Genomic DNA, 26,934 nt, shown 5'->3' with positions numbered 1-26,934 from the left:
TACTATACTGTGACATTTTTATGACTTTTTATATCTTTCCATACTATTACATTTTATGCCTTACTATACTGTTACGTTTTCTGCCTTACTATACTATAACTTTTCATTCCTTACTATAATATGACATTTTTATGACGTTTTATGCCTTGCTATACTATGACTTTTTATGCCTTTTTATGCCTTACTATACTATGACGTTTTTATTGCTTTTAATGCCTTACTATACTATGACGTTTTTATGACTTTTTATGCCTTACTATACTACGACATTTTTATGACTTTGTATGCCTTACTATACTATGACTTTTTATGCCTTAGTATACGATGATGTTTTGATCACTTTTTATGCCTTACTATACTATGACTTTTTATGCCTTACTATACTATGACGTTTTTATGCCTTACTATACTATGACTTTTTACGCATTACTATACTGTGACTTTTTATGACTTTTTATGCCTTACTATACTATGACGTTTTTATGCCTTACTATACTATGACTTTTTACGCATTACTATACTGTGACTTTTTATGACTTTTTATGCCTTACTATACTGTGACGTTTTTATGACTTTTTATATCTTTCTATACTATGACGTTTTATGCCTTACTATACTGTCACGTTTTATGACTTACTATACTATGACTTTTCATGCCTTAGTATAATATGACGTTTTTATTGCTTTTAATGCCTTACTATACTATGACGTGTGTATGACTTTTTATGCCTTACTATACTATGACGTTTGTATGACTTTTTATGCCTTACTATACTATGACGTTTGTATGACTTTTTATGCCTTACTATACTATGACGTTTGTATGACTTTTTATGCCTTACTATACTATGACGTTTGTATGACTTTTTATGCCTTACTATACTATGACGTTTGTATGACTTTTTATGCCTTACTATACTATGACGTTTGTATGACTTTTTATGCCTTACTATACTATGACGTTTGTATGACTTTTTATGCCTTACTATACTATGACGTTTGTATGACTTTTTATGCCTTACTATACTATGACGTTTGTATGACTTTTTATGCCTTACTATACTATGACGTTTGTATGACTTTTTATGCCTTACTATACTATGACGTTTGTATGACTTTTTATGCCTTACTATACTATGACGTTTGTATGACTTTTTATGCCTTACTATACTATGACGTTTGTATGACTTTTTATGCCTTACTATACTATGACGTTTGTATGACTTTTTATGCCTTACTATACTATGACGTTTGTATGACTTTTTATGCCTTACTATACTATGACGTTTGTATGACTTTTTATGCCTTACTATACTATGACGTTTGTATGACTTTTTATGCCTTACTATACTATGACGTTTGTATGACTTTTTATGCCTTACTATACTATGACGTTTGTATGACTTTTTATGCCTTACTATACTATGACGTTTGTATGACTTTTTATGCCTTACTATACTATGACGTTTGTATGACTTTTTATGCCTTACTATACTATGACGTTTGTATGACTTTTTATGCCTTACTATACTATGACGTTTTTATGACTTTTTATGCCTTACTACACTATGACATTTTTATGACTTTTTATGCCTTAGTGTACTGTGACTTTTTATGCCTTACTATACTGTGACGTTTTCATGACTTTTTATGCCTTATTATACTATGACGTTTTTATGACTTTTTATGCCTTACTATACTATGACTTTTTATGCCTTAATATACTATAAAATTTTTTTGACTTTTTAGGCCTCACTATACTATGACGTTTTATGCCTTACTATACTATGACGTTTTTATGATTTTTTTATGCCTTACTATAATATGACGTTTTTATGACTTTTTAGGTCTTACTATACTATGACGTTTTATGCCTTACAATAGTATGATGCTCTTGTGACTTTTTAGGTCTTACTATACTATGACGTTTTATGCCTTACTGTACTATGACTTTTTATGCCTTACTATACTATGACTTTTCATGCCTTTTTATAACTTACTATACTATGACATTTTTGTGACTTTATATGCTTTACTATACTATGACGTTTTATGCTTTACTATACTATGACGTCTTTATAACTTTTTAGACCTGACTATACTACGACGTTTTTTTTTACTTTTTAGACTTTTTTTTAAGACTTTTTTGCTTTATTATACTACAATGCTTTTTTACTTTTTATGCCACACTATACTATGTTGTTTTTGTGACTTTTTATATCTCACTATACCATGTTGTTTTTATGCCTTAATATAACTTTATATGACTTACTATGCTTTGACTTTTTTATGACTTTTCATGACTTATTATACTATAACTTTATATGGCTTACTATTTCATTACTTTTTAATTACTTTTTATGCCTTAATACACTATAACTTTATATGGCTTCTTATTTCGTTACTTTTTAATTACTTTTTTTGCCTTACTATTCTATGACTTTATATGGCTTACTATACTGTGACTTTTTTACAACTTTTTATGCCTTAATATACTATAACTTTATGCGGTTTACTATTTTGTCACTTTTTAATTACTTTTTATGTTTTACTATACTATGAATTTTTAAGTATCTTTCATGTCCTACAATACAATAACTTTTTCAGGACTTTTTATGCCTTACTATACTATGACTTTTTATGACTAACTATGCTTTACGACTTTTTATACTATGTCGTTTTTATTACTTTTTATTCCTCCCTATACTATTTTGTTTTTATGCCTCAATATACTATTTCGTTTTTGTGATTTTTTATACCTTACTATACTATAATTTTACATGGATTACTATGCTGAGACTTTATGACTTTTTATGCCTTTATACTATGACTTTTTAAATATCTTTCATGCCTTATTGTACAATGACCTTTTTACGACTTTTTATGCATTACTATAATATAACTTTATATGGCTTATTATAATGTGACTTTTTTATAACTTTTTATGCCTGAATATATTATAACTTTATACGGTTTACTATTTTGTCACTTTTTCATGACTTTTATGCCTTACTATACTATGACTTCATATGGCTTGCTATGCTTTTGACTTTTATGATTTTTTATGTCTTAGTATAACTTTATATGGCTTACTTTTTTATTCCCTACTATACTTGGACGTTTTCATGACTTCTTATGCCTTACTATACTGTAACTTTATAGGGCTTACTATGCTGTGACTATTTTCATTACTTTTTAAATATCTTTGCTTTATTGTACAATGACTTTTTTATGACTTTTTATGCATTACTTTATTATTACTTCATATGGCTTACTATGCTTTGAATTTTTAATAACTTTTTATGCCTTACTATACTATGAATTTTTAAATATCTTTCATGCCTTATTGTAGAATGACGATTTCATGCCTTTTTATACAATTTCATTTACATGACTTTTTATGTCTCACTTTATGATTGGACAGAGCAAGGCTACCAGTTTCCAGTCATTAAGCTAAGGTAACAGCATCCTGGCTCCACACAGACCAATGATGGTCAAGACAATATAATAGTCATCAGGATATTCAGTGTGTATTTTATCTCTTTATCATTATTGTCTCTCTCTCACTCACTCACAATTAAAAACATCCAGACAGCTTGTTGTCAAAAATCTTTATGTACAAATAACTGAAAAAAATCCTTCCAAACAATATTGATCATTTGTTTGATCGGTTGATCGGTCAGTTGACAGAGGTGATGGCGATGATGACGACGAAGATGCTGTTTGTTATTGTTAAATGTACCTATAGGTCGGAAAGTCAGTGAACACAACACATACACACAAACACACAGTTACTGCAGCAACTGACGAGTCAGAGGCTAGTAGGTGTGTCCCAGCTGTCAAACGGTTTCCTAGCAACATTAATCTGACATCATATTATTGTATATATTTTCTCAATTACTTTTTTTAATTAACTTATTTTTTTAATTGAAGGTTATTAATTAAGGTAACATCAAATGTTTTTCAAGGGCCATTACACTTTTTTCCCACCTTGGTCTGTGAGTCAAAGGTCTGATGATGTAACAGTGATGTCATCAGGGTGACCTCTATTTGGGGCTGTTGTTCACTCAGTAGATTTCTGTCTGCATCTTTACACACTGACCTGAATCATATGAAGATTATTATGTTTGGACAAGCGTTTAAAAAAAACCCATTTTTTTAATCTACTGAAGTATTGATTACCTCGTTAGTTTTCTCTTGGTTGTGATGGGATAAATAAATCCATAAGTAAACGACATCTTAAAAAACAGAAATTCAAAACTATGATTTTTTAAACAATAAAAATCTTTGAGAAGAGAAATGAGTCTGTCCCCTAAACTACTAGAAGGCCTTTAATGTGAAAGGGAGGGAGGAAGTACTGCTTCTTAAGCAACAGGAAACAGCAGCAACAGTAAACACAAGCTTCTTAAAGACTCAAACAGGAAATCAAAAATAAAAGCCTCTTCCTCCCTCCAGGTGAGCTAAACATAGGCTCCGCCCTCTACCTGAGGACTTCCTGTGGTTAAATAAACATAATACAAACATCCGGAGTTTTAACTTCACTGACCTCTGACCTCTGAGCTGGGACACTGGGACCTGGTCTGACCCGGTTCTGGCTCTTTGTGTGAATCTTACTCACAGAATGTGTGTTTGTGTGTGTGACTGTCACACACCAAGTTAAACCAGTTCAGTTCAGGATGTGGATCTGGATCAATGGGTCTGCTTCAGTCTAACAGTCACTCTTCCACAGTTTGATGGTCTTGTCGTTTTCCAGAGCAGCTGAGGCGATGATGTTTTCTGTTGGATGACAGGCGGTGGAGATCACCACGTCTAAAGAGAGACACAGTCAGGTTAGACCGGACTACAACCGGACTAAACTTCTTCTTCTGCTACTTCCTGTTTTCACACTGAGCTCAACATCTCAAACCAAAGACCTCCTCGGAGACCTCCCCCATCAGACATGTGATACCTGACCAAGGAAAAGGAGGCTAGGAGACAAAGTTAGGGACCAAGTCCTGCTCAGGTAAACTTTCATACCTGTGTGTCCTTGTAGTTTCTGCACGATCTCTTTGGTCTGAAGGTTCCAGATGTAAACCATGCTGTCCTCAGAGCCAGACACGATCCACTGACACACACACACACACACACACACACACACACACACACACACACACACACACAGAGGTCAAAGGTTAAACCAGCCAAGTGCACAATGTCCCCCATTCTTGCAGTTTCATTGTGATGTCGCCTGATTGTCAGTTGCTATTGTTGTGTCAGTTGTTATAGTTGTCAGGTGTTATTGTGTAATGTTCAGTACTCAGCAGAGGGCTGTGGGCCTCTCTGCCCTACGTTCTTCCTGTCAGGCTCTTACCTTCCCTCCTGTTACAGAGAAGTTGGCAAAGATGCAGTACTTCTCATTCTTATGACCGGTGTACGTCTTCAAACACTGAGGAGGAGACAGGAGGTTAGACTGCTGAAGACAGACAGAGACACAGACAAATACACAGACAGACACGTACACAGACAGACAGGCACACAGACAGACAGGTATACAGACAGACAGGAAGACAGTCAGACACGTACACAGACAGACACGTACCTTTCCCTTGCTGTAGTCCCAGAGCTTCAACGTGCTGTGAACCAGAGAACACAGAGTTAACTGTATGAAATACACTGACACACCTGGAGGACAGGTAACCTTCAGAGCTCCACTTTCCTCTAAATAAAGCTGAACATATATTTTCAGGTGTCAGTGAATGCAGCACTGAGTATCCTGAGAGCTTTACAATCGCTGGCAAATATCATGGCAGAATAAATTATACAGAAAGATTTACTAATGGTCAACGAACATTAAGCCTGTTAGCAAGGTTAGCATAGAGCTAGCTAAGTCTTACAAAACTTAGCTGGCTTCATTTAAGTATTAGTAAAGTTAACTTGAAGATTTGGTGAAGTGAATTGATGTTTGTAACATTAACATCAGCTAAGTTTTCATAAGGCTAAGATAACATTAACTGTTAATGAGTTAACATGATGTTAACTAAGAGTTGGTACGGTTAAAATGACACTAGCTGTGTTAGCATTGGTAACACGAGGCTAGCTGAAAGTTAGCTAGCGTTATTTTAGCCAAACTAAGTGTTAGTGAAGTTAAAATGATCCTAGCTAAGTTTTAGTGAGTTAGCATGTAGCTAGAGACAGACAAACAGACAATCTTACATGAACTATAAACTCATGTTAAACTGTTTAAAGAAGAGCTTAATGTCATGTCCACAGTGTGACCTGCACAGCTGCTCATTGTGATGTCACTCACTTGTCCAGAGTTGCAGCCAGGATGTATTTTCCATTGGGAGAAAACTTGACAAAAGACACCGGAGGATTGTCGTCATCTGAGGACAGAGACTCAGGTTACTGTCACATCACGACTTGTTATCCTGTTTCTTTTCCACTGCTGTGATTTTACTGCCATTAAAGGGTTCATCTGTAATATTCTACTCACCAATCAGTGTCTTCAGACACTGTCCTGACGCTGTGTCCCAGATACGACTAGAGACACACAGACAGACTGTTATTACCAGCAGTGTGGTGGTCTCAAGGTGGTTTCATGTGGTGTGTGTGTGTGTGTGTGTGTGTGTGTGTGTGGGGAGATGTACCAGAGGCCGTCATAGCTGCTGGAGACAATGAGTGAGCCGTCTCTGTTGAAGTGCACCTGGAGAACACAAAGACGGGGTCACAGATCAGTCCCTTCAGAAAGTCTCGATGTCTCCATCGTAATAATTAACGCAAATTCAACCACTTCCCGTGAACTCTGTGCTCATTTCTGTCCTATCACAACAAAAATCAGTCAATCAATCCTCCAGTTGAACCAATCAGACCAGTCCCTGACCAAAACCTTGATGATGTCACCAAACTCACTTCCCTGTTTGTGGTGTTGAACCATGTTGTGAAGCTGCAGACGTGTGACATGAATGTGTCACGTTCACCAACAAACATCACTGTTAAAGACGTGTGAAGACGTTCAGCCATGGTTTACATGAAAGGGTTAAACAGGTCTGTACAACACTGTGGAGGAACCACAGGTGTAGAGCTGCCGAAGCCTCCGGAACGACGCTCCACTGCCTCTGTTCTCCAGAGGAAATAAAATATCTACAGTCACATGATCACGTTGATGTTTTATCTACATTTGAAGAACCTGAAGATCCAATCGTCACTGAAGAGTCTGGAGGAGCAGAATCGCTTCTTTCTCCTGCAGTTTCATTTGCAAAAAAAACATCTGAAAACATTGCAACTTCTGTTGCAATTTTTAAGAAAAGCTTCTGATAAATCAGCATCAACATGGGACTGACAGATCAAACGATTCATCAAGAATGAAAAGAATGGATAGAAAATGAAGTGAAGTTAAAGGTAATGTAGATAACCGTGGTCTCAGACTTATGATCCCAAACACACCTCAGAGCACATACTGCCGGTGTTACCACCCTCACAGTCCCAGACCTGAACATGATCCACAGTCTGTGGTGGAGCTCAAGAATCTCTCAGAACCAGTGAAGAGGTAAGTCAAAAATATCTGACTTTAAATATTAAAGGATGTGTCGTCTTTAAGTCACTGAACTAATGACAGGAACAGAAGTTCAGAGTTCACACCAACACCTGAGTCATTCACAGAATAACTGTCCATCACAACAGCAGTGGGGTCAAAGGTCAGAGGGCGGGACTTACAGCAGAGACGGGGTCAGAGTGAGCCGGCAGAGTCTTCAAACATTTTCCTGTTTTCACGTCCCAGATGCGAACGCTCTCATCAAACTGCAGACAGACAGGAAGAGTTTAACGTCTCTCTGTGAGAGTGAGAGAGAGAGAGAGAGAGAGAGAGAGAGAGAGAGAGAGAGAGAGAGAGAGAGAGCTGCGTACCGATCCTGACACCACCAGGTTAGACTGAGGGTTGAAGTTACAGCAGAACACGTAGTTACTGTGACCCTTCAGAGTCTTCAGACACTTCCCCTGGAGAGGGAGAGAGAGACACAGAGAGAAATAAATACATTAAAATGATCATATCTAACTGAAATATGTGATTGATGTGTTGTTGTAGGTTTCATGGTGTGTGTGTGTGTGTGTGTGTGTGTGTGTGTGTGTGTGTGTGTGTGTGTGTGTCTTACAGAGTTGTTGTCCCAGATCTTGAGTGTTTTGTCGTCAGAGGCGGAGACCAGCAGGTTGGAGTCTGAAGACCAGGAGACATCAGAGATCCCCTACACACACAACAACACACAGATCCAGGATCAGAACCAGAACCAGTCTGAATCCAGACTGTGTTCAGGACCGGGGTGTCTCACCAGTTTGTGTCCCACGATGGATTTCTCAAACTTTCCGTCATATGCTCCCCAGATCTTTATCAGCTTGTCAGCGGCTGCACAGAGATGTTACCATGGTTACCGGATCATTACCATTACAGCAACACAGCGTGGACAGTTTCATTGTCACCCTGTGGCATGTGTGTTACTGTGTGTATGTGTTATTATGTGGTGTGTATGTGTGTGTGTCTTACAGGAGCTGGCGAGCCACTCTCCGTTGGGGCTGAACTTGACGGAGGAAACAGCCTTTGTGTGTCCGGCCAGTGTGAACTTCACTGTGTAGTTTGGTTTTGCCGGGTTAGACTGAAAACACACACACACACACACACACACACACACACACACACACACACACACACACATCAGTTTCCACTGACACACTGGTGTACTGTAGTCACTGAGCTCAGCAGCAGATCATCACTGGACTAACTTCTGAAGGATTATTGATTAAGAGTTTTCTGCTCAGACCACATCAGACCAGGTCTGAATCCAAAACCATCTGGACCAGAGTAATTCAGTGTCAGATTCACGAATCTCTTATTCTGCCTATGGAAACAGAAAATGCTTTGAAGCTGCTCCACAGCCTCTTTTCACCGCGTCATGAATCAGACGACACAGAGCCACGGTCCCAGGGGAAGGACTGTCCGCAAGACTCACCTTGCTGCCGGAGCCCGAGGACGCTGAAGGCTGTTTGGTGTTTTCTGTCTCTGGTTTCTTCTCCTCCGTCGCCATGTTGTCTTGCTCGCTGGCTGCTAGCCGCCGTTAGCTTCAGTTTGTTTTGATTCTGCTGCAGCGGAGCTAAAGCTAAACTAGCCCCTGATGCTAACGACGAGCTAACAGTGGCCTCTGCGGTCAGTGCAGGTCCCGCGGGTCAGAACCGGTACCGTATTAACAACCTGAACCTCGTCTGGACCGGGTATGGACAGATACAGATTCAGTGCTTGATCGCAGACGGAGGTTACACTGTTAGTTTTAGCTAGCCACTGAGCAAGAATGTGGCGAGCAACGTCGTTGCTAGTGCGCAAGCGCGACAGAAAGTCAGACGGCGAGGGAAGAAGGTCAAAATACATAGGAAAATAAACACACTTAGTTTAGTGTGAATTTTTGGGCTCAAATGGGCAATCCAGCTCTCTTCCCCTCTTTCATCACTCCTCCCTCACAACAGTGTTTGGTCAGTGTTTCTTACAGTTTTAACCACAAGACACTTTCATTTTTGCAATGAAAATATACAAGCACATTAGATTCAAATGATTCGCTGGCAACAAGTGGCGGCAAGGCCGCATAGTCTTTTGCAGTATATTTGTATATATTAGTATATTTTTTGTCGATTGATGTTTTTTATTCCGCACCGTCGTTTCGTCTGACGATGGAGAAAATAATGTACACAAAAGAAGAACTCCTGGCTTTAAAGTTTACCAGATATGGAGTTAAACATCCCATACCGGCTTTATTTAAAAAGGAAATGTCCCCCCAGAGACTGAGACACCACTTCACCTCTGACCTGCTGAAACGTTTCATGAATGAACTTTGACTCATAAATTATTGTTGTTTAATAATCACATTACACAGTGTCCCAGCTCCATGCTGTTAACAGTACATGTTATATACTGATATTTACAGTAGACTGCATATGTTCTCTAGCAACATTTCATTTAAAAAAATTGAATTTTTCATCAGTTTTTATTTTCCAAAATCTTTTTGTCAGTTTATTTACAATTTTGCAGCTGTGAGGAAAGTTATGTTTTTTTTCTGTGCATGTGTGTGTACTGATTTTTAAGATTTATATTTATGGAGAGATAGATTTTGATTTTCTGTTTGTATCTGACTTTTATGGTCATTTATTTATCTCCATTTTTTATGAAACTAAAATGCATGTATTATTTATGACTAATATTTTACATACACAGTATTTACATGTAGCCTGTCTACTACATTATATCACATTTTATATATGTATACAGTAATAATAATAAACTTTATTTATATAGCACCTTTCAAAACACAGTCACAAAGTGCTTTACAGGACAAGATCAAATTATAAAATACAGATTGGTGGTGGGGTGACAATGAGGTTCAGTAAAAATGGGATAAAATAATTCAATTAATCGATAAGAAACAGGAGGATGACTTCATATAATAATAGATTTAAGACATTAGTAGATTTAGACTGAGCCCAGAGAAGCACAGCTATAAGAATACACACGAATATTGTTTTATTTGTATTATTTTATTCATGTATTTCTGTTTGATATTGTATGTACTGCATTATGTATTGTATTATTGTATTTGTTTTTATATTGAACTAATTGCCCCGGTTCTATTTATCTGGACCAGGAGCAGCTGCAGTGCGCGGAGCGACCTGCGGGAGGCGCACAGACTGTCAGAGGAACAGCAGCTGTTGGTGATACCCTCTGATTATTTACCGTTTTAACCGTTAAAGACCAGCTCAGTCTCCATGGCAACGGGCCGGCTGGTGGAGGTATATCTGGACCTCCTGTCCCAGCCCTGCCGGGCGGTGCACATCCTACTGAACTGCGCCAAAATCCCGCATAGAGTCCGCACCGTGGCTCTAAGGAAAGGTGAGCAGCTAACCAGCTACTAACCGAGTGGGTAACTAGTTAACTGACCCAATGACTGACCGGTCAGCACTGTGCTCAGTTAGCAGGCGGTCAGCTGTTTGAAGTCTGACTTTTTCTGCTCTGTACTTTCTTATTCGTGACCTCCGCCCCGTGAACTTTGACCCGGATCGTAGCGCTCGTCGCGATTCAACAAAACTCTATTTAAATAAATGACAATTCAACGCGAACGTGTGAAATGTGGATCAGTAAGACTGATAGAACATAGCTGAAGATATAACACAAGTTAACAGCGGCTTCTAGTGTATTCGGCATGTTAATAACGTTTTAAACGAGAATAGAAATGTAATTTTTGCATTGTAGATTTATCCAGGCAGATTAACACACTGCGGGCTTTCAGCGGGGAAAGTTGTACAGGTCAGAGCTGGAGCTGAGGTCAATGAGCAGGTAGTGGTTCAGGAGCAGTCATGCCGGATGGACAGGACGAGCTGGTGCTGCTGCTCGTCACCACCTCTGAACACTAGTGGGTCTGAGGTGAACACCGCGGCGCGAGCCTTAAATCACGGGATTTCTGAATGGAGTTTGGTCTTCTTCTACTGTACAGGAGAGAACAGGACTCCAGACTTCACCAGGCTGAACCCCATGCAGAAGGTTCCTGTCATGGTGGACGACGGCTTCGTCCTCACTGAGAGGTACAGGCACGCACACATAGCAGAGTTTGACATCAAAGCCAGGTCTGGGTTGGGGGGGGGTGGGGGGGGCATCATGTCAATGAATGTCCTCACAAAAATAAAAAGTTTCAACGTGTGTGTGTGTGTGTGTGTGTGGTGTGTGTGTGTGTGTGGTGTGTGTGTGTGTGTGTGTGTGTGTGTGTGTGTGTGTGTGTGTGTGTGTGTGTGTGTGTGTGTGTGGGGCAGCGATGCCATCTTGAAGTACCTGGCCACCAAGTACTACGTCCCAGAGCACTGGTATCCACGGCAACCAGAGAGACGAGCCCGAGTCGACGAATACACAGCCTGGCATCACAGCAACACACGACCACACGCTGCTAAAGTCTTTATACTGGAGGTACACACACACATGATCAATAGTCTGATTGATTAGTGTTGAAGTGATCCGACGGCCCTGATCACACCCGTGTCTGTCATGGCCCGTCTCAGGTGCTCCTCCCGGCTCAGTCTGGCTCTCCGGTGGAGGAGGTGCGTTTGGTTCGTGCGCTCTCTCAGCTCGACGACACTCTGGGGAAACTGGAGTCCATGTTCCTGCGCAGACAGCCTTTCCTCTGCGGCGATGACATCACTGTGGCCGACCTGCTCGCTGTGTGCGAGCTCATGCAGGTCAGAGGTTATGATTGGTTTAGATAATGATCAGCTGACTGTAGACTAAGCCCTGCTCCATGACTTACTCTTGCTAACCTGTGGGTGTGTCTGTAGCCGGTGGGCAGTGGCAGGGACATCCTGCTGGGTCGTCCTCAGCTGCAGAGCTGGAGGAGCAGAGTCCAGTCGGCCGTTGGCGACGCCTTCGACCAAGCTCACGCCATCCTGTATGCCATCAGAGACCGCCGCCTAGCCAAGCTCTGACGTCATCACAGCAACGGCCCGAAGGAGTGATGTCACACAGAGGGCATGGCCTGGAGACTGAAAGAGGAGCCTTGAGCCTTACCTCTATTGATCTGATTGATTGGTTGTTTTACTTTAATTGATCTGATTGGTTGTTTTTCTGATCAGAGCTGAGCTCAGGAGGAACATCACATGTAGGATGATATTTGGTCTGAGGCTGATCTTTTATCTCAATAACCAGTTACCCTCCAGCTGACCGACCGACTGTTTAACACCTGAAAACCAATAAGCAAGAAGAGAAGGTGCAAGGAGCTGAAGCTCTTTAACTTTAATGTCTGATGATCAATAATCTGATAAGTGATGAATGAGTCTGAATTTCCACATGAAAAGGTTCAAAAGCTAGATATCCCAACTTTCCTACGGCACTTGAACACAACACAGGTCAGTGGGTTAGGTTAGTTTCTGCTGTTGTAACAATATTTTGATGTTGCAGGAAAATCCAGTGAAACTAAAGATTTCACAGCTGCAGTTTAAGATCAGATCAGTTTAATAATCAGATCAAATGAATTCAATAATAATCAGATTAAATCACTGTAACAGGAAAAATGAAGAAGAGAAATAAAGTTTATTTTGACATTGCAATCCTTTGTATTACTCCTGACAGCTGTTCATCACTGTCGTCATGACGACACTAAAACTGACTTTATACACTACACTGTAAATATATATGTAAATAGAACGCAACAACATACTGAGGCATCAAAGTTAGTTTTAATGACATGATCTGTAACGAGAAAATATAAAACTCAGACTCAATGTTTTTGTCATTGAGTCTTCATCCTGGAACAGAGGCAGGAGATCCTTCACTCAAGGTCCACTTACTGTTTTCAGCAGTGTCTTGTGGCTTTCATCAGTTGTACCTGTCAGACTGATGCTCACACTGAAACTGACTTTGCTTTAAACATGAAAACAGACAGACTGAAAAATATAAAAGACTTTATTAGAAAACATTACAAATTATTTACAGTGGAGTGTTTCAGTAGTGAACAGGCTGAATCACATGACCTGAGGAACAGCTCAATCTGATTGGTCAACTACAGTGGAACAGGGGGTGGGGCTTGGCTCCGTTTGGCTGGATGTTCCTCCTCCTCCTCCTCTTCTCCATCTCGTCCTCGTTTCCTGCTGGAGGAACCTGAGGCTGACTCCGCCTCCTGCAGGGGGAGGGGTTAGGGACAGGATCAGTTTTACTAACAGTGTGTGTGTGTGTGTGTGTGTGTGTGTGTGGTTACCATAGCGGCACTGGGGTGTCCAGGGGGGTACATCAGCTTGTGAGCTGTCTCCATCATCATTCGATCCTACAAACAATCAGAAATAGAAATGTCCTGACACGTAATCCAAAAACACCGGATCTTACATTTCCAATAATGCACCTTGATAATGTCCTTTATTAAAGTACTTTTACTGTGAAAGTTACCGCAGGTGGAGTTAGTTACCTGTAACCAGGGGTGCCGCAGAGCTTCTTCTATAGTCATCCTCTTACTGGGATCAACCACCAACAGCTTCCTCACCACATCCTTCGCTGTAACACACACACACACACACACACACACACACACACACACACACACACACACACACACACACACACACACACACACACACAGTAAACAGGCTGATGACAAAATAAATACCTGTAGAATACCTGTTACAGTACCTTGATCAGAGACGTGTTTCCATTTGGACTGAACCATAGTAAATTCCCCTCTTATGATCTGATCTGTGATGGACTGACGACCAAAACTCTCATGAAACGGAGGATAACCACCCAGACTGAGAGAGAGACAGGTAGAGAGAGAGAGACAGAGAGAGACAGGTAGAGAGAGAAACGGGTTAACACTTGATGAAAAAGATGAGGGTAAGACAGGTGTGAGAGTGAGCCTACCAGACGAAGAGCAGGACTCCGAGGCTCCAGGCGTCCACAGCGAGGCCATACCCTGTGGTGGAGGCGTGGGTGAAGACCTCAGGAGCCAGGTAGGACGGGGTCCCACAGAGAGTCCTCATCAACACGGCCTCCTCCAGGATCCTGGACTGGTTAAAGTCTGTCACCTGACACACACACACACACACACACACACACACACACACACACACATCAATAACTGTAAAAACATTAACTCAGCAGCTTGGATCCTGCTGAATTTCCAGTTGTGTGTACCTTGATGAGACAGACGTCGTCCTGTGAGGACAGCAGGACATTCTCTGGTTTCAGGTCCCTGTGGATGATCCCGTTACTGTGGAGGTACTGAAAACAAACACACACACACACGCATGAATGAAACACACGAATGAAACACATCCTGTGGAACATTTGTTTTCTGTTTTCAGTTTATCCAACAACAAACTGACCCACAATCCTCTGCTGCATCAGACATCTGCATTAAATCCTGATCTTTACATTCTGCTGACCGGGGGCTAATAAAGACACAGCGATCTGCCTACAGGGCGCCGATGGTGAGCCCCCACCCTGTTGACCTCTGCCAGCTTCTCTGATGTTTCTGCTGCTGCAAAACGGATATTTACCTGTTACCATAGCAACAGCAGCTCACCTGGACCGCTCTGAGCATCTGGTAGAAGTAAAGTTTGGCAACAGACTCGCGGAGCTGCTGCTGAGACTTGACTTTGTGGAACAGTTCACCTCCCTCCATCCTGAGAGGAAGGACAGAAAATCACCACACTGGCCCTTTAAATCAAGTTCTGACAGGTTGAAAATATGGAGACAAACATCGACTCACAGCTCCAACACGATGTAGTAACTGTCCTCAGTGTGATAGAAGTCCTCTGTCTTTATGAGACAAGGCTGCAGGACACAAGGAGAGGAGACAAGGAGAGAGGACACAGAGAGGTGACAAGGAGAGAGGACACAGATAGGAGGCAAGGAGAGGAGACAAGGAGAGAGGACACAGAGAGGAGACAAGGAGAGGGGACAAGGAGAGAGGACACAGAGAGGAGACAAGGAGAGGGGACAAGGAGAGAGGACACAGAGAGGAGACAAGGAGAGGGGACAAGGAGAGAGGACACAGAGAGGTGACAAGGAGAGAGGACACAGATAGGAGGCAAGGAGAGGAGACAAGGAGAGAGGACACAGATAGGTGACAAGGAGAGGAGACAAGGAGAAGGGACAAGTAGAGAGGTGACAAGGAGAGGAGACAAGGAGAGAGGACACAGAGAGGTGACAAGGAGAGGAGACAAGGAGAGAGGACACAGAGAGGTGACAGGGAGAGGAGACAAGGAGAGAGGACACAGGTGACAAGGAGAGGAGACAAGGAGAGAGGACACAGATAGGAGACAAGGAGAGGAGAGGTTGATACAGCAGGTATTAGATCATAAAGGAACAGTCCATATGACATTCCTGTCTCTTCTTCGTTGGTGTCAGACTCACGTGGTCAATCCTCTGGAGAATCTCGACCTCTGTCTTTGCGTTTCGTGTCGCCGTCTGTGATTGGACAAAAACACGCAGATCACTGCCTGTCTGTCATTGGTCCAGAGAAACATTAGCCTGTCTGTCTGAGAAACTGCATGTTCACACACCATGTTTGTAGTTCAGTCAGAGGAAGGAAACAAGGAAACAAGGGAAGGAAGAAGGGAGGATGGATCAGCCAATCAGAAAGCAGATGACTCACCCCTTCAGACTTGAAGTTGTTCTTGTTTATTATTTTCACTGCAAATTTCTTACAGGTCGATCTCTCAAAGGCAAGTTTGACTTCACCACAGACTCCTCTGAAACACACACGAATGAACGCACGAACACACACACACGCACGCACGCACGCACGCACGCACGCACGCACGCACGCACGCACGCACGCACGCACGCACGCACACACACACACACACACACACACCATAAGCTGATATGCAGGGCACAGGAAGTGACATCACAGCGGTGTGAAGCGAGTCAGACTCACGTGCCGATGCGTCGAGTCAGCAGATATTTCTCCTGAAGCTCTTTAGGTAGACTGGACTGATCATCAGACATCAGGTCAATGAAGACAAAGACTAGAGACAGACAGGTGGAGAGAGAGAGAGAGAGAGACAGGATGAGGTGAAACAAATATTCTAATGTGAGAAGCTGGAATCAGAACAACCTGTGCTCCTCTGGTATTTGACTCCGCCCCTCTGGACATTGACCCCGCCCTGACACTGAGCTCAGTTTCTGACCTTTGTTACGCTGCTCAGCCAGAGAGAGGACGGCGTTGTTGACCAGAGGAAGCTTCCTGTCTTTACCGATCAGTATCCCGTCAACAAACGTCCCGTTATTACTGTAGTCCTCCACAAAGACCTCACTGTCCTCCTGACAGACAGGCAGAGAGACAGACAGGCAGAGAGACAGGTTACTGTCAGATTGTACTGGCTCTAATGTCACATATAATCAGTCAGAAAACAGAAACAGTAGCATGTATAAGTAGCAGGTAGCAGTAGCATGCAGCATATAGCAGTAACATGTAGCAGTAGCATGTAGCATGTAGCAGTAGCATGTAGCATGTAGCAGTAGCATGTAGCATGTAGCAGGAGTAATCTCACTCTGTAGATCCTAAAGTGTTTCTTGCTGTAGATTCTGAACTTTTTGGATCCTCGATCATCAGGATCGTCCAGGACGTACTGACATTTAGAGTCCCGTCCAAACAGGTACTGGTCCTCTATACAGTCTGTAAACAAACAAACAAACTTTAAGTAAACAACAAACCGTAAACAAACAGGTACTTTACAGACTGTTTAGAGGACCAGTACCTGTCTGTAAACAAAGAAACTAGTATTAACACCAATGTTAGGACTAGTGTTAGTATTAATTTTAACTTGAGGACTAGTATTAGTATTAACTAGTACTAGTATTAGCACTAGCCTCCATGCTAGCATGTTATGAGCTCACCATGGCTCCTAAAGCCTCGGGCCATGGGCAGCAGGCGGCCCCAGGGTTGTGGTTCAGGCTCCTCAGGGACGGACGGCAGGGTGACGGGGATGGTGTCCATGCTGCTCAGAGTCCCAGAGCCGCTGGACGACTGGCTGCCAGAGGTCGGCCCGCTGGAAGAACTGGAACCAGGCTGGGACTGGCACTTAGACTGGGATGGCGACTGGGTGGACTGGGCCTGGGATGGCGACTGGGTGGACTGGGCCTGGGATGGGGACTGGGTGGACAGCGACTGGTCCCCCTCAAGTGGAACTTCTTCAGACATTCTCTAGTTCTGCAGATTAGAAACATTAGAACCCGTTAGATCATACTGGTCACACTGGTCATCTGTGACCCCTCCCCCTCTACACACCCTCCTCAGTAAAGAGCTCAGTGCTGAACCGCATTTAAAAAATCTATAATTGAAGAATAAACATATATTTCTAAAAAATAGCAACAATGAAAACGAGTGAAGACTTGAAGTCTCACTGCTCCACTCCGAACTTCCTTTAACAACTGTACCGTTTAAAATACTTTCCTCTATCTACTCATTACACCAACAGAGAAACCCACAGTGGATCTTTGATCAGAGGTCACACACACGGCTCTTCAAGTCGGCACAGACTCCTAATGAAATAACTTTTTCAGAGGGATGTCATCAATCAAAACTTCACTTTTCCCGCGTCCGACAAGTCAGTCACTGCAGGCGAACGAGGCTTCGTTAAAATAGAGGATTTCAATCGGAGTTCGTTGTGGTTTGAGAGTCTTTCACTCCGAACTGACCGTGTCGGAGCTGCAGGAACTAATCCGGTACCAGAACCAGTCCAACACCGTACTGGTTCGCTAACCCCGCCCACCACCTGTCAATCACAGCCGGATGTACAACCCCATCAGAGGTAAATATAAACCAGAACAGAACGACCAGGTTTAACATCCGGATCCACATACGTGCCGAACTACTTCACATTTCCGCCTGGACGACTCGTGCCGAGCCGTGCCGAGCCGTGCCGAGCTTACTGGGGCTCTAACATCAGTCAGGCACTCACCGGGTCAGGCTGTCCGCTGCAGCCGCACTGTCCTCCGGGTCTGTGCAGCTAAACGATCCGGACCGGACACCGCAGACGGTACACGTGTGGAACACTTTCACCGGGATCGTGAAGGAAACGTTTTTCCGTCTACCGGATTTTACTTTTATGTCACGTGACGGCCCCAGCCAGTGAGAAGTTATAAGACGGATCACATGAGTGTGGAGCGATCTGCTTTGTTTCCGGGTCTGGTTTTCTCCAGCAGGAGAGACACGGCGGGATCGAGAGGACGAGAGGATCGATGATGTGACGAGGACGTGACTGTCCACCTGCGGGTCATCATGTCCAGACAGAGGAGTTCAAAGACCCTGATCATCGCAGACGGTGAGTCCAGTCAGCAGCTGGTCCAGGTTCAGATCAGATCCAGATTCTGTATCTGGATATAAAACATCACAATCGAGCTGGAACCACTTCCTGATCCTGAGGTGACGTCACAGTTTGCTGTTAGTGGAAAAGTTTTCTGATCAGGCATGACACTGGTGTGAGTCCAGACTGACAGAGATTTGTCCACAGTCAGACACCTGGACAACACGAGGACAGGTCAACAACACAACATCTGTACGGCGTCATCAGAGTCCAGCTGATGGCTCACAGAGGTCAAAGGTCATCTGTCTGTTACATGTCTCAGTGTTGATGTTAGATGTGATGAAGAGAACATGGGACAGAAACTCAGATGTTTGTTTTACTTCCTATGATGAGCTGACTTCACCTGGTCACAGGTGTCTTTATACGGTTGTCTGCTCCGCGCTCAGCTCCTGCTATTAAAGTTACTAGTTACTGAGTTTTAGTTACTAGTTTATAGTAAGAGGATGACTTGCAGCTAACAGACCTGCAGCTAACAGACCTACAGCTAACAGACCTGCAGCTAACAGACCTGCAGCTAACAGACCAGTCCAGTGCTGGTCTACTGGGAGAACCTGAAGACCTGCAGAGAAGCATCCAGGTGAAGCAGAACAGTCTGCACTGACTCCTCTCTGTTCTTATTCTTCAGATGAGGAGGTGGAGGATCAGGAGCTGAACCCGTTCTCCTTCAGAGAGTTTCTTCGCTGGAAGAACCAGGATCCACATCAGGAGCCGGAGCCGGAGCACCAGGAGGAGCAGACACAGGGCCAGGTATGAAGACCAGAGTCTGCAGCAGAAGAAGAACATGACATCAGTGTGACTGACTGACTGACTGTGTCTGTAGTCCAGCAGCTCTCAGAGGGTGTTTGATGTCAGGAACTTGACCTTGGACCCTGACGTCCAGACCTGTTTCTTCTCTGAGCCCTCCCTGGCACCACAGGTAGAGTGACATCATCATTGACGTTATGAGAACAGGAAGTAATGACATGTGAACTCTGTGAATCATTACTGACGCTGTCTGTCCAATCAGGATGAGGAGGAGGAGGGGTGGGGGCGGGGCTTCCAGTCAGGTGTGGACAGCACCTCCTCCCTCTGTACAGAGGAGGAGGAGGAGGAGGAGGATGAAGATGAAGAGGAGGAGACCAGGTGAGTTCTGTCTGCTCATCACTGATTGGATGGTTTGTCCCAGGAGAGGAGGAGACTCAGTGACGTTCCTGCTCTGGGAGACTGTAGTGGACTGTGCTGCCTGCAGGAGGCGCTGACAGGATGTTACACTGACACACTGTCTCCTCGTGCTGTGTTCATGTCTTTATTGTAATTACCAAATACTCAAGTGTGTGAAAACCAAACAAAATTGAATGCCTCACAGTGGCTTCAGCTTCATGGATTTAGTGTTTTATTTATTAGACCTGAAACAAAGGGGACAGGTAAATCCAGACCAGGTCTGCAGACTGGTCTTCACCTCAGCGTGTCCAGTATAACACACAGTCTGAACATTGTCACTCAGGTTGATGTGGCTGTTCCTAATAAACTGAACACTGAGTTTAAATCATCTGAATGAATTAAAATGTCAAACCAGATATGAAAATAATAATAATAAAAATGATAATAAAAAATGTTTTAACGTTTTCATCAAAACAGATTCTCCTCAAAACCTGAAGTCCAGCAGAGAGGAGGAGGAGGAGGAGGAGAGAACTATGAAGGAGACGATGAGACCTCTATGGCAGAACCTGCCACCTCCTGCAGGAGGAAGAGTGGGAGGAGCAGCCAGGTACAACAGGTAACACACACACACACACACACACACACACACACACACACACACACCAGCTTCTCTGTTTGTTCTTCTTGTGTTTATGGAGGAACAGAGAAAACTATGAAAGAATGTTTAGAAACAAAACATTAATCAGAGTGTAGTTCAGGGAACCTGGGAGAGCAGACTTTAAATCCTTTTTTAAATCTTATGATGATGATAGTGATGATGATGGTTATGATGATCATGATAGTGATGATGATAGTGATGCTGATGATGATAGTGATGCTGATGATGATAGTGATGCTGATGATGATAGTGATGCTGATGATGATAGTGATGCTGATGATGATAGTGATGCTGATGATGATAGTGATGCTGATGATGATAGTGATGCTGATGATGATAGTGATGCTGATGATGATAGTGATGCTGATGATGATAGTGATGCTGATGATGATAGTGATGCTGATGATGATAGTGATGCTGATGATGATAGTGATGCTGATGATGATAGTGATGCTGATGATGATAGTGATGCTGATGATGATAGTGATGCTGATGATGATAGTGATGCTGATGATGATAGTGATGCTGATGATGATAGTGATGCTGATGATGATAGTGATGCTGATGATGATAGTGATGCTGATGATGATAGTGATGCTGATGATGATAGTGATGCTGATGATGATAGTGATGCTGATGATGATAGTGATGCTGATGATGATAGTGATGCTGATGATGATAGTGATGCTGATGATGATAGTGATGCTGATGATGATAGTGATGCTGATGATGATAGTGATGCTGATGATGATAGTGATGCTGATGATGATAGTGATGCTGATGATGATAGTGATGCTGATGATGATAGTGATGCTGATGATGATAGTGATGCTGATGATGATAGTGATGCTGATGATGATAGTGATGCTGATGATGATAGTGATGCTGATGATGATAGTGATGCTGATGATGATAGTGATGCTGATGATGATAGTGATGCTGATGATGATAGTGATGCTGATGATGATAGTGATGCTGATGATGATAGTGATGCTGATGATGATAGTGATGCTGATGATGATAGTGATGCTGATGATGATAGTGATGCTGATGATGATAGTGATGCTGATGATGATAGTGATGCTGATGATGATAGTGATGCTGATGATGATAGTGATGCTGATGATGATAGTGATGCTGATGATGATAGTGATGCTGATGATGATAGTGATGCTGATGATGATAGTGATGCTGATGATGATAGTGATGCTGATGATGATAGTGATGCTGATGATGATAGTGATGCTGATGATGATAGTGATGCTGATGATGATAGTGATGCTGATGATGATAGTGATGCTGATGATGATAGTGATGCTGATGATGATAGTGATGCTGATGATGATAGTGATGCTGATGATGATAGTGATGCTGATGATGATAGTGATGCTGATGATGATAGTGATGCTGATGATGATAGTGATGCTGATGATGATAGTGATGCTGATGATGATAGTGATGCTGATGATGATAGTGATGCTGATGATGATAGTGATGCTGATGATGATAGTGATGCTGATGATGATAGTGATGCTGATGATGATAGTGATGCTGATGATGATAGTGATGCTGATGATGATAGTGATGCTGATGATGATAGTGATGCTGATGATGATAGTGATGCTGATGATGATAGTGATGCTGATGATGATAGTGATGCTGATGATGATAGTGATGCTGATGATGATAGTGATGCTGATGATGATAGTGATGCTGATGATGATAGTGATGCTGATGATGATAGTGATGCTGATGATGATAGTGATGCTGATGATGATAGTGATGCTGATGATGATAGTGATGCTGATGATGATAGTGATGCTGATGATGATAGTGATGCTGATGATGATAGTGATGCTGATGATGATAGTGATGCTGATGATGATAGTGATGCTGATGATGATAGTGATGCTGATGATGATAGTGATGCTGATGATGATAGTGATGCTGATGATGATAGTGATGCTGATGATGATAGTGATGCTGATGATGATAGTGATGCTGATGATGATAGTGATGCTGATGATGATAGTGATGCTGATGATGATAGTGATGCTGATGATGATAGTGATGCTGATGATGATAGTGATGCTGATGATGATAGTGATGCTGATGATGATAGTGATGCTGATGATGATAGTGATGCTGATGATGATAGTGATGCTGATGATGATAGTGATGCTGATGATGATAGTGATGCTGATGATGATAGTGATGCTGATGATGATAGTGATGCTGATGATGATAGTGATGCTGATGATGATAGTGATGCTGATGATGATAGTGATGCTGATGATGATAGTGATGCTGATGATGATAGTGATGCTGATGATGATAGTGATGCTGATGATGATAGTGATGCTGATGATGATAGTGATGCTGATGATGATAGTGATGCTGATGATGATAGTGATGCTGATGATGATAGTGATGCTGATGATGATAGTGATGCTGATGATGATAGTGATGCTGATGATGATAGTGATGCTGATGATGATAGTGATGCTGATGATGATAGTGATGCTGATGATGATAGTGATGCTGATGATGATAGTGATGCTGATGATGATAGTGATGCTGATGATGATAGTGATGCTGATGATGATAGTGATGCTGATGATGATAGTGATGCTGATGATGATAGTGATGCTGATGATGATAGTGATGCTGATGATGATAGTGATGCTGATGATGATAGTGATGCTGATGATGATAGTGATGCTGATGATGATAGTGATGCTGATGATGATAGTGATGCTGATGATGATAGTGATGCTGATGATGATAGTGATGCTGATGATGATAGTGATGCTGATGATGATAGTGATGCTGATGATGATAGTGATGCTGATGATGATAGTGATGCTGATGATGATAGTGATGCTGATGATGATAGTGATGCTGATGATGATAGTGATGCTGATGATGATAGTGATGCTGATGATGATAGTGATGCTGATGATGATAGTGATGCTGATGATGATAGTGATGCTGATGATGATAGTGATGCTGATGATGATAGTGATGCTGATGATGATAGTGATGCTGATGATGATAGTGATGCTGATGATGATAGTGATGCTGATGATGATAGTGATGCTGATGATGATAGTGATGCTGATGATGATAGTGATGCTGATGATGATAGTGATGCTGATGATGATAGTGATGCTGATGATGATAGTGATGCTGATGATGATAGTGATGCTGATGATGATAGTGATGCTGATGATGATAGTGATGCTGATGATGATAGTGATGCTGATGATGATAGTGATGCTGATGATGATAGTGATGCTGATGATGATAGTGATGCTGATGATGATAGTGATGCTGATGATGATAGTGATGCTGATGATGATAGTGATGCTGATGATGATAGTGATGCTGATGATGATAGTGATGCTGATGATGATAGTGATGCTGATGATGATAGTGATGCTGATGATGATAGTGATGCTGATGATGATAGTGATGCTGATGATGATAGTGATGCTGATGATGATAGTGATGCTGATGATGATAGTGATGCTGATGATGATAGTGATGCTGATGATGATAGTGATGCTGATGATGATAGTGATGCTGATGATGATAGTGATGCTGATGATGATAGTGATGCTGATGATGATAGTGATGCTGATGATGATAGTGATGCTGATGATGATAGTGATGCTGATGATGATAGTGATGCTGATGATGATAGTGATGCTGATGATGATAGTGATGCTGATGATGATAGTGATGCTGATGATGATAGTGATGCTGATGATGATAGTGATGCTGATGATGATAGTGATGCTGATGATGATAGTGATGCTGATGATGATAGTGATGCTGATGATGATAGTGATGCTGATGATGATAGTGATGCTGATGATGATAGTGATGCTGATGATGATAGTGATGCTGATGATGATAGTGATGCTGATGATGATAGTGATGCTGATGATGATAGTGATGCTGATGATGATAGTGATGCTGATGATGATAGTGATGATGGTGATGATGATGATAGTGATGATGGTGATGATGATAGTGATGATGGTTATGATGATCATGATAGTGATGATGATGGTGATGATAGTGATGATGGTGATGATGGTGATGATGATGATGATCATGATGGTGATGATGATCATCATGATAGTGATGATGATGGTGATGATAGTGATGATGATGATGTGAACAGCTGATTCTGACTGTGTCTCAGCTGAAGGAGGAGAACATGTTGTTGAGGAGAACCATCAGGGAGCTGCAAAGGAGATCAGACGCTAAAGAACGCAGGTGAGCACCGACCAATCACAAAACAGCACCACCTGACCAGTAGGAGACAGAGTATTTACCCATCATGCCTCTGTGTCTGTGCTGCCCCCCCCCCCCGTCAGGGTTGTGGAACTCTCTGAGGAGCTGCTCCACAGGAGGCATCAGGAGGAGAAGGAGGCTCAGGACCTGGAGAGCATGGTTCACTCTGTGGAGCAGAACCTCCACCTGATGACGGTACCATGTTGCCTGGTGGTCCAGATGCTTGATCCAGATGTCTGATCCGGATGTTTAGTTCAGATCATCTGTAATGAGAGGGGTCACAGACTCGTCCTGATGACATCAACATGTTTGATATTTAAGATTTAAATTGAGAATGATGACCTCAGTCCCAGAACAGCTGACAGTGTTGCCAAGCAACAGTGAAAAAGTTAGCCCTCTAGGCAGGACACACCTGTTTCCGCTTTCAGCTTGTCTGGCTAAAGAAACATGTCTGTCTCTCTGACCTGTCTCTCTCTCTGACCTGTCTGTCTCTGTGACCTCTCTTTCTCTGACCTGTCTGTCTCTCACCTGTCTGTCTGACAGAAGCGAGCGGTGAAAGCAGAGAACAGTGTTTCCAAACTGAAGGTGGAGCTGCAGCAGCTGCAGGTGAGTCAGAGAGTTTATGTGATGATCGATCAGCTGATCATCACTCACTCAATCAGGTGAGTCACAGCTGATTGAAAAATAACGTGTGTACAGACCTGTGTGTACTGTGTCTCAGGTGGAGGTGGACTCTCTGCGGTCAGAGAACGACAGTCTGAAGGCGGCAGAGTCTCAGGTCATCATGACGATGAGACAAAACGCACATGTGGCGTCTGAGTACCTGAAGAAGACAGCAAGCCACGCCCACTCCTCCATCCGGTTAGTACGTGCTTTCAGACAGGTAGACTACAGATGTGTCTATCTCTCTCTGACCTGTCTGTCTCTTACCTGTCTGCAGTCAGCTGTTGGGGGAAGCAGAGACTCTAAGTTTGGTTTCTCATCTGCTTCAGTCCATTGATAAGATCTCCAACGTGGACTCACAGACCTGAAATCTTCTGGACTGTTTCTGTTCTGGACCCTCAGACAAGGAGGGATTGTTGTTCATGTGTTCACCCTGTTTTATAATAAATTACTTTGTTTAATCACAGTTTACTGTTTTTTATTTAAAACAGCATTTTCATGTACAAAATCTGCTCTCTGAATGGACAACCTGAACACAGACATTCTGAAATGAATTCAGAAAACATAAATAAATGGTTATGATTTCATACATTTCTCTTTGTAATGAACAGTGTTCATTAGTATAGTAAGGCATAAACAGTCAAAAAAACGTACTAGTAGGGAATTGTACTGACCTTGCAGTGCGTTCACTTATGCAAAGCTAGACAGCCAGTTAACATTTAGAAGTCCTCCAATAACACACAAGGCTTGACTTTTCTTGTTTTTTTTACTGAAAACTCATTTCCACATTTGCTTTGTTTGTAAAACTGAAACATTACAGAGATAAAACATAAATCAGTACACAAAATGTTCCATGCACATGTAGAATTGACATATTATAAACACACGCTTTAACAATGTCAAAACAGGCACTGTACTGTGTGGAAAATAGCTTAACTACCACAATAGCTACAACCCACAAGCCAATTGTCAACAGAGCTAGCTGCTGCAAATTAGCAGAGCACATGTTTAACTAACCCGATAAAACTCTACAATATGTAAATACTTTAAGAATACAAGAATGTAGCAGTAATCTACATATACTACTCACAGACACATGATTTCCAAGGCAGAAGCGTGACAGAGAAGCCTCCAACAGATACATGCATCGAGCAAGCATGTGCTTGACTACAGACTAATCTGTGACCAGCAGGTGGCAGCACAGAACATGAACTAATACAGATGAATCAATTGTTTTTAACCTTTTAACTTATGAAACCCACTTTTTTTAAACTCTTATAATCTTTAACTTATTGAAATTATTTATTAACTTAACTTAA

The 26,934-nt window shown here is 42.2% G+C and overlaps 4 protein-coding genes across 8 annotated transcripts; 2 read left to right on the top strand and 2 right to left on the bottom strand.

The window, feature by feature from the left end:
- Nucleotides 1-3,596: 3,596 nt before the first annotated feature.
- Nucleotides 3,597-9,333, bottom strand: LOC111237447 (WD repeat-containing protein 5-like). Its single transcript, XM_022766545.1, has 13 exons — nt 8,976-9,333; nt 8,513-8,621; nt 8,301-8,374; nt 8,127-8,216; nt 7,882-7,971; nt 7,693-7,776; nt 6,627-6,682; nt 6,473-6,519; nt 6,287-6,362; nt 5,579-5,612; nt 5,351-5,425; nt 5,017-5,104; nt 3,597-4,809 (listed from the first exon to the last, which is right to left on the bottom strand). The coding sequence occupies exons 1-13, from the start codon at nt 9,048-9,050 to the stop codon at nt 4,709-4,711; spliced, it is 999 nt and encodes a 332-aa protein (XP_022622266.1). The 5' UTR covers nt 9,051-9,333; the 3' UTR covers nt 3,597-4,708.
- Nucleotides 9,334-10,685: 1,352 nt separating this feature from the next.
- On the top strand, nt 10,686-13,095 carry LOC111237454 (glutathione S-transferase theta-1-like). Its single transcript, XM_022766555.1, has 5 exons — nt 10,686-10,897; nt 11,499-11,586; nt 11,812-11,962; nt 12,055-12,231; nt 12,328-13,095. The coding sequence occupies exons 1-5, from the start codon at nt 10,774-10,776 to the stop codon at nt 12,472-12,474; spliced, it is 687 nt and encodes a 228-aa protein (XP_022622276.1). The 5' UTR covers nt 10,686-10,773; the 3' UTR covers nt 12,475-13,095.
- A 390-nt stretch (nt 13,096-13,485) lies between these two features.
- chek2 (checkpoint kinase 2) lies at nt 13,486-18,519 on the bottom strand. Of its 3 annotated transcripts, none has more exons than XM_022766538.1 (15): nt 18,445-18,519; nt 17,381-17,693; nt 17,035-17,159; nt 16,672-16,804; nt 16,419-16,509; nt 16,134-16,230; nt 15,893-15,946; nt 15,246-15,310; nt 15,060-15,159; nt 14,669-14,755; nt 14,396-14,559; nt 14,168-14,283; nt 13,947-14,032; nt 13,743-13,808; nt 13,486-13,664 (listed from the first exon to the last, which is right to left on the bottom strand). In XM_022766538.1, exons 2-15 carry the CDS (start codon nt 17,682-17,684, stop codon nt 13,548-13,550), a joined length of 1,605 nt encoding a protein of 534 aa, XP_022622259.1. In that variant the 5' UTR covers nt 17,685-17,693; nt 18,445-18,519; the 3' UTR covers nt 13,486-13,547. The 3 variants fall into 3 exon arrangements, with proteins under 3 accessions (XP_022622259.1, XP_022622261.1, XP_022622260.1); XM_022766540.1 differs by having other exon boundaries at nt 14,447-14,559; XM_022766539.1 differs by lacking the exon at nt 18,445-18,519 and adding an exon at nt 17,972-18,013.
- A 145-nt stretch (nt 18,520-18,664) lies between these two features.
- Nucleotides 18,665-26,076, top strand: sdccag3 (serologically defined colon cancer antigen 3). Of its 3 annotated transcripts, none has more exons than XM_022766542.1 (10): nt 18,665-18,807; nt 19,475-19,596; nt 19,670-19,765; nt 19,856-19,971; nt 20,467-20,596; nt 24,861-24,934; nt 25,036-25,147; nt 25,496-25,558; nt 25,674-25,813; nt 25,893-26,076. In XM_022766542.1, the coding sequence occupies exons 1-10, from the start codon at nt 18,765-18,767 to the stop codon at nt 25,981-25,983; spliced, it is 987 nt and encodes a 328-aa protein (XP_022622263.1). In that variant the 5' UTR covers nt 18,665-18,764; the 3' UTR covers nt 25,984-26,076. The 3 variants fall into 3 exon arrangements, with proteins under 3 accessions (XP_022622263.1, XP_022622264.1, XP_022622262.1); XM_022766543.1 differs by having other exon boundaries at nt 18,666-18,807; nt 20,467-20,605; nt 25,652-25,813; nt 25,893-25,983; XM_022766541.1 differs by having other exon boundaries at nt 18,667-18,807; nt 20,467-20,605.
- The last annotated feature ends 858 nt before the right edge of the window (nt 26,077-26,934 follow it).

The sequence above is a fragment of the Seriola dumerili genome, unplaced genomic scaffold (genome assembly GCF_002260705.1).
Source record: "Seriola dumerili isolate Sdu_G_001 unplaced genomic scaffold, Sdu_1.0 BDQW01000866.1, whole genome shotgun sequence".
In the NCBI taxonomy this organism is placed as follows: Eukaryota; Metazoa; Chordata; class Actinopteri; order Carangiformes; family Carangidae; genus Seriola; species Seriola dumerili.
This window is presented reverse-complemented; position numbering and strand designations above follow the sequence as displayed.

Excerpts from the sequence above, each read along its gene's own strand:
- LOC111237447 (XM_022766545.1), bottom strand. The coding sequence starts at position 9,050 with ATGGCGACGGAGGAGAAGAAACCAGAGACAGAAAACACCAAACAGCCT. Across the intron at positions 8,375-8,512 it reads AGAGTGGCTCGCCAGCTCCT|CCGCTGACAAGCTGATAAAG; the intron begins GTAAGACACACA and ends ATCTCTGTGCAG. Across the intron at positions 8,217-8,300 it reads CCATCGTGGGACACAAACTG|GGGATCTCTGATGTCTCCTG; the intron begins GTGAGACACCCC and ends TTGTGTGTGTAG.
- LOC111237454 (XM_022766555.1), top strand. The coding sequence starts at position 10,774 with ATGGCAACGGGCCGGCTGGTGGAGGTATATCTGGACCTCCTGTCCCAG. Across the intron at positions 10,898-11,498 it reads CACCGTGGCTCTAAGGAAAG|GAGAGAACAGGACTCCAGAC; the intron begins GTGAGCAGCTAA and ends TCTACTGTACAG. Across the intron at positions 12,232-12,327 it reads CTGTGTGCGAGCTCATGCAG|CCGGTGGGCAGTGGCAGGGA; the intron begins GTCAGAGGTTAT and ends GTGTGTCTGTAG.
- chek2 (XM_022766538.1), bottom strand. The coding sequence starts at position 17,684 with ATGTCTGAAGAAGTTCCACTTGAGGGGGACCAGTCGCTGTCCACCCAG. Across the intron at positions 17,160-17,380 it reads CCGAGGCTTTAGGAGCCATG|ACTGTATAGAGGACCAGTAC; the intron begins GTGAGCTCATAA and ends GTTTGTTTACAG. Across the intron at positions 16,805-17,034 it reads AACACTTTAGGATCTACAGA|GAGGACAGTGAGGTCTTTGT; the intron begins GTGAGATTACTC and ends CCTGTCTGTCAG.
- sdccag3 (XM_022766541.1), top strand. The coding sequence starts at position 18,765 with ATGTCCAGACAGAGGAGTTCAAAGACCCTGATCATCGCAGACG. Across the intron at positions 24,935-25,035 it reads TCAGACGCTAAAGAACGCAG|GGTTGTGGAACTCTCTGAGG; the intron begins GTGAGCACCGAC and ends CCCCCCCGTCAG. Across the intron at positions 25,148-25,495 it reads AGAACCTCCACCTGATGACG|AAGCGAGCGGTGAAAGCAGA; the intron begins GTACCATGTTGC and ends TCTGTCTGACAG.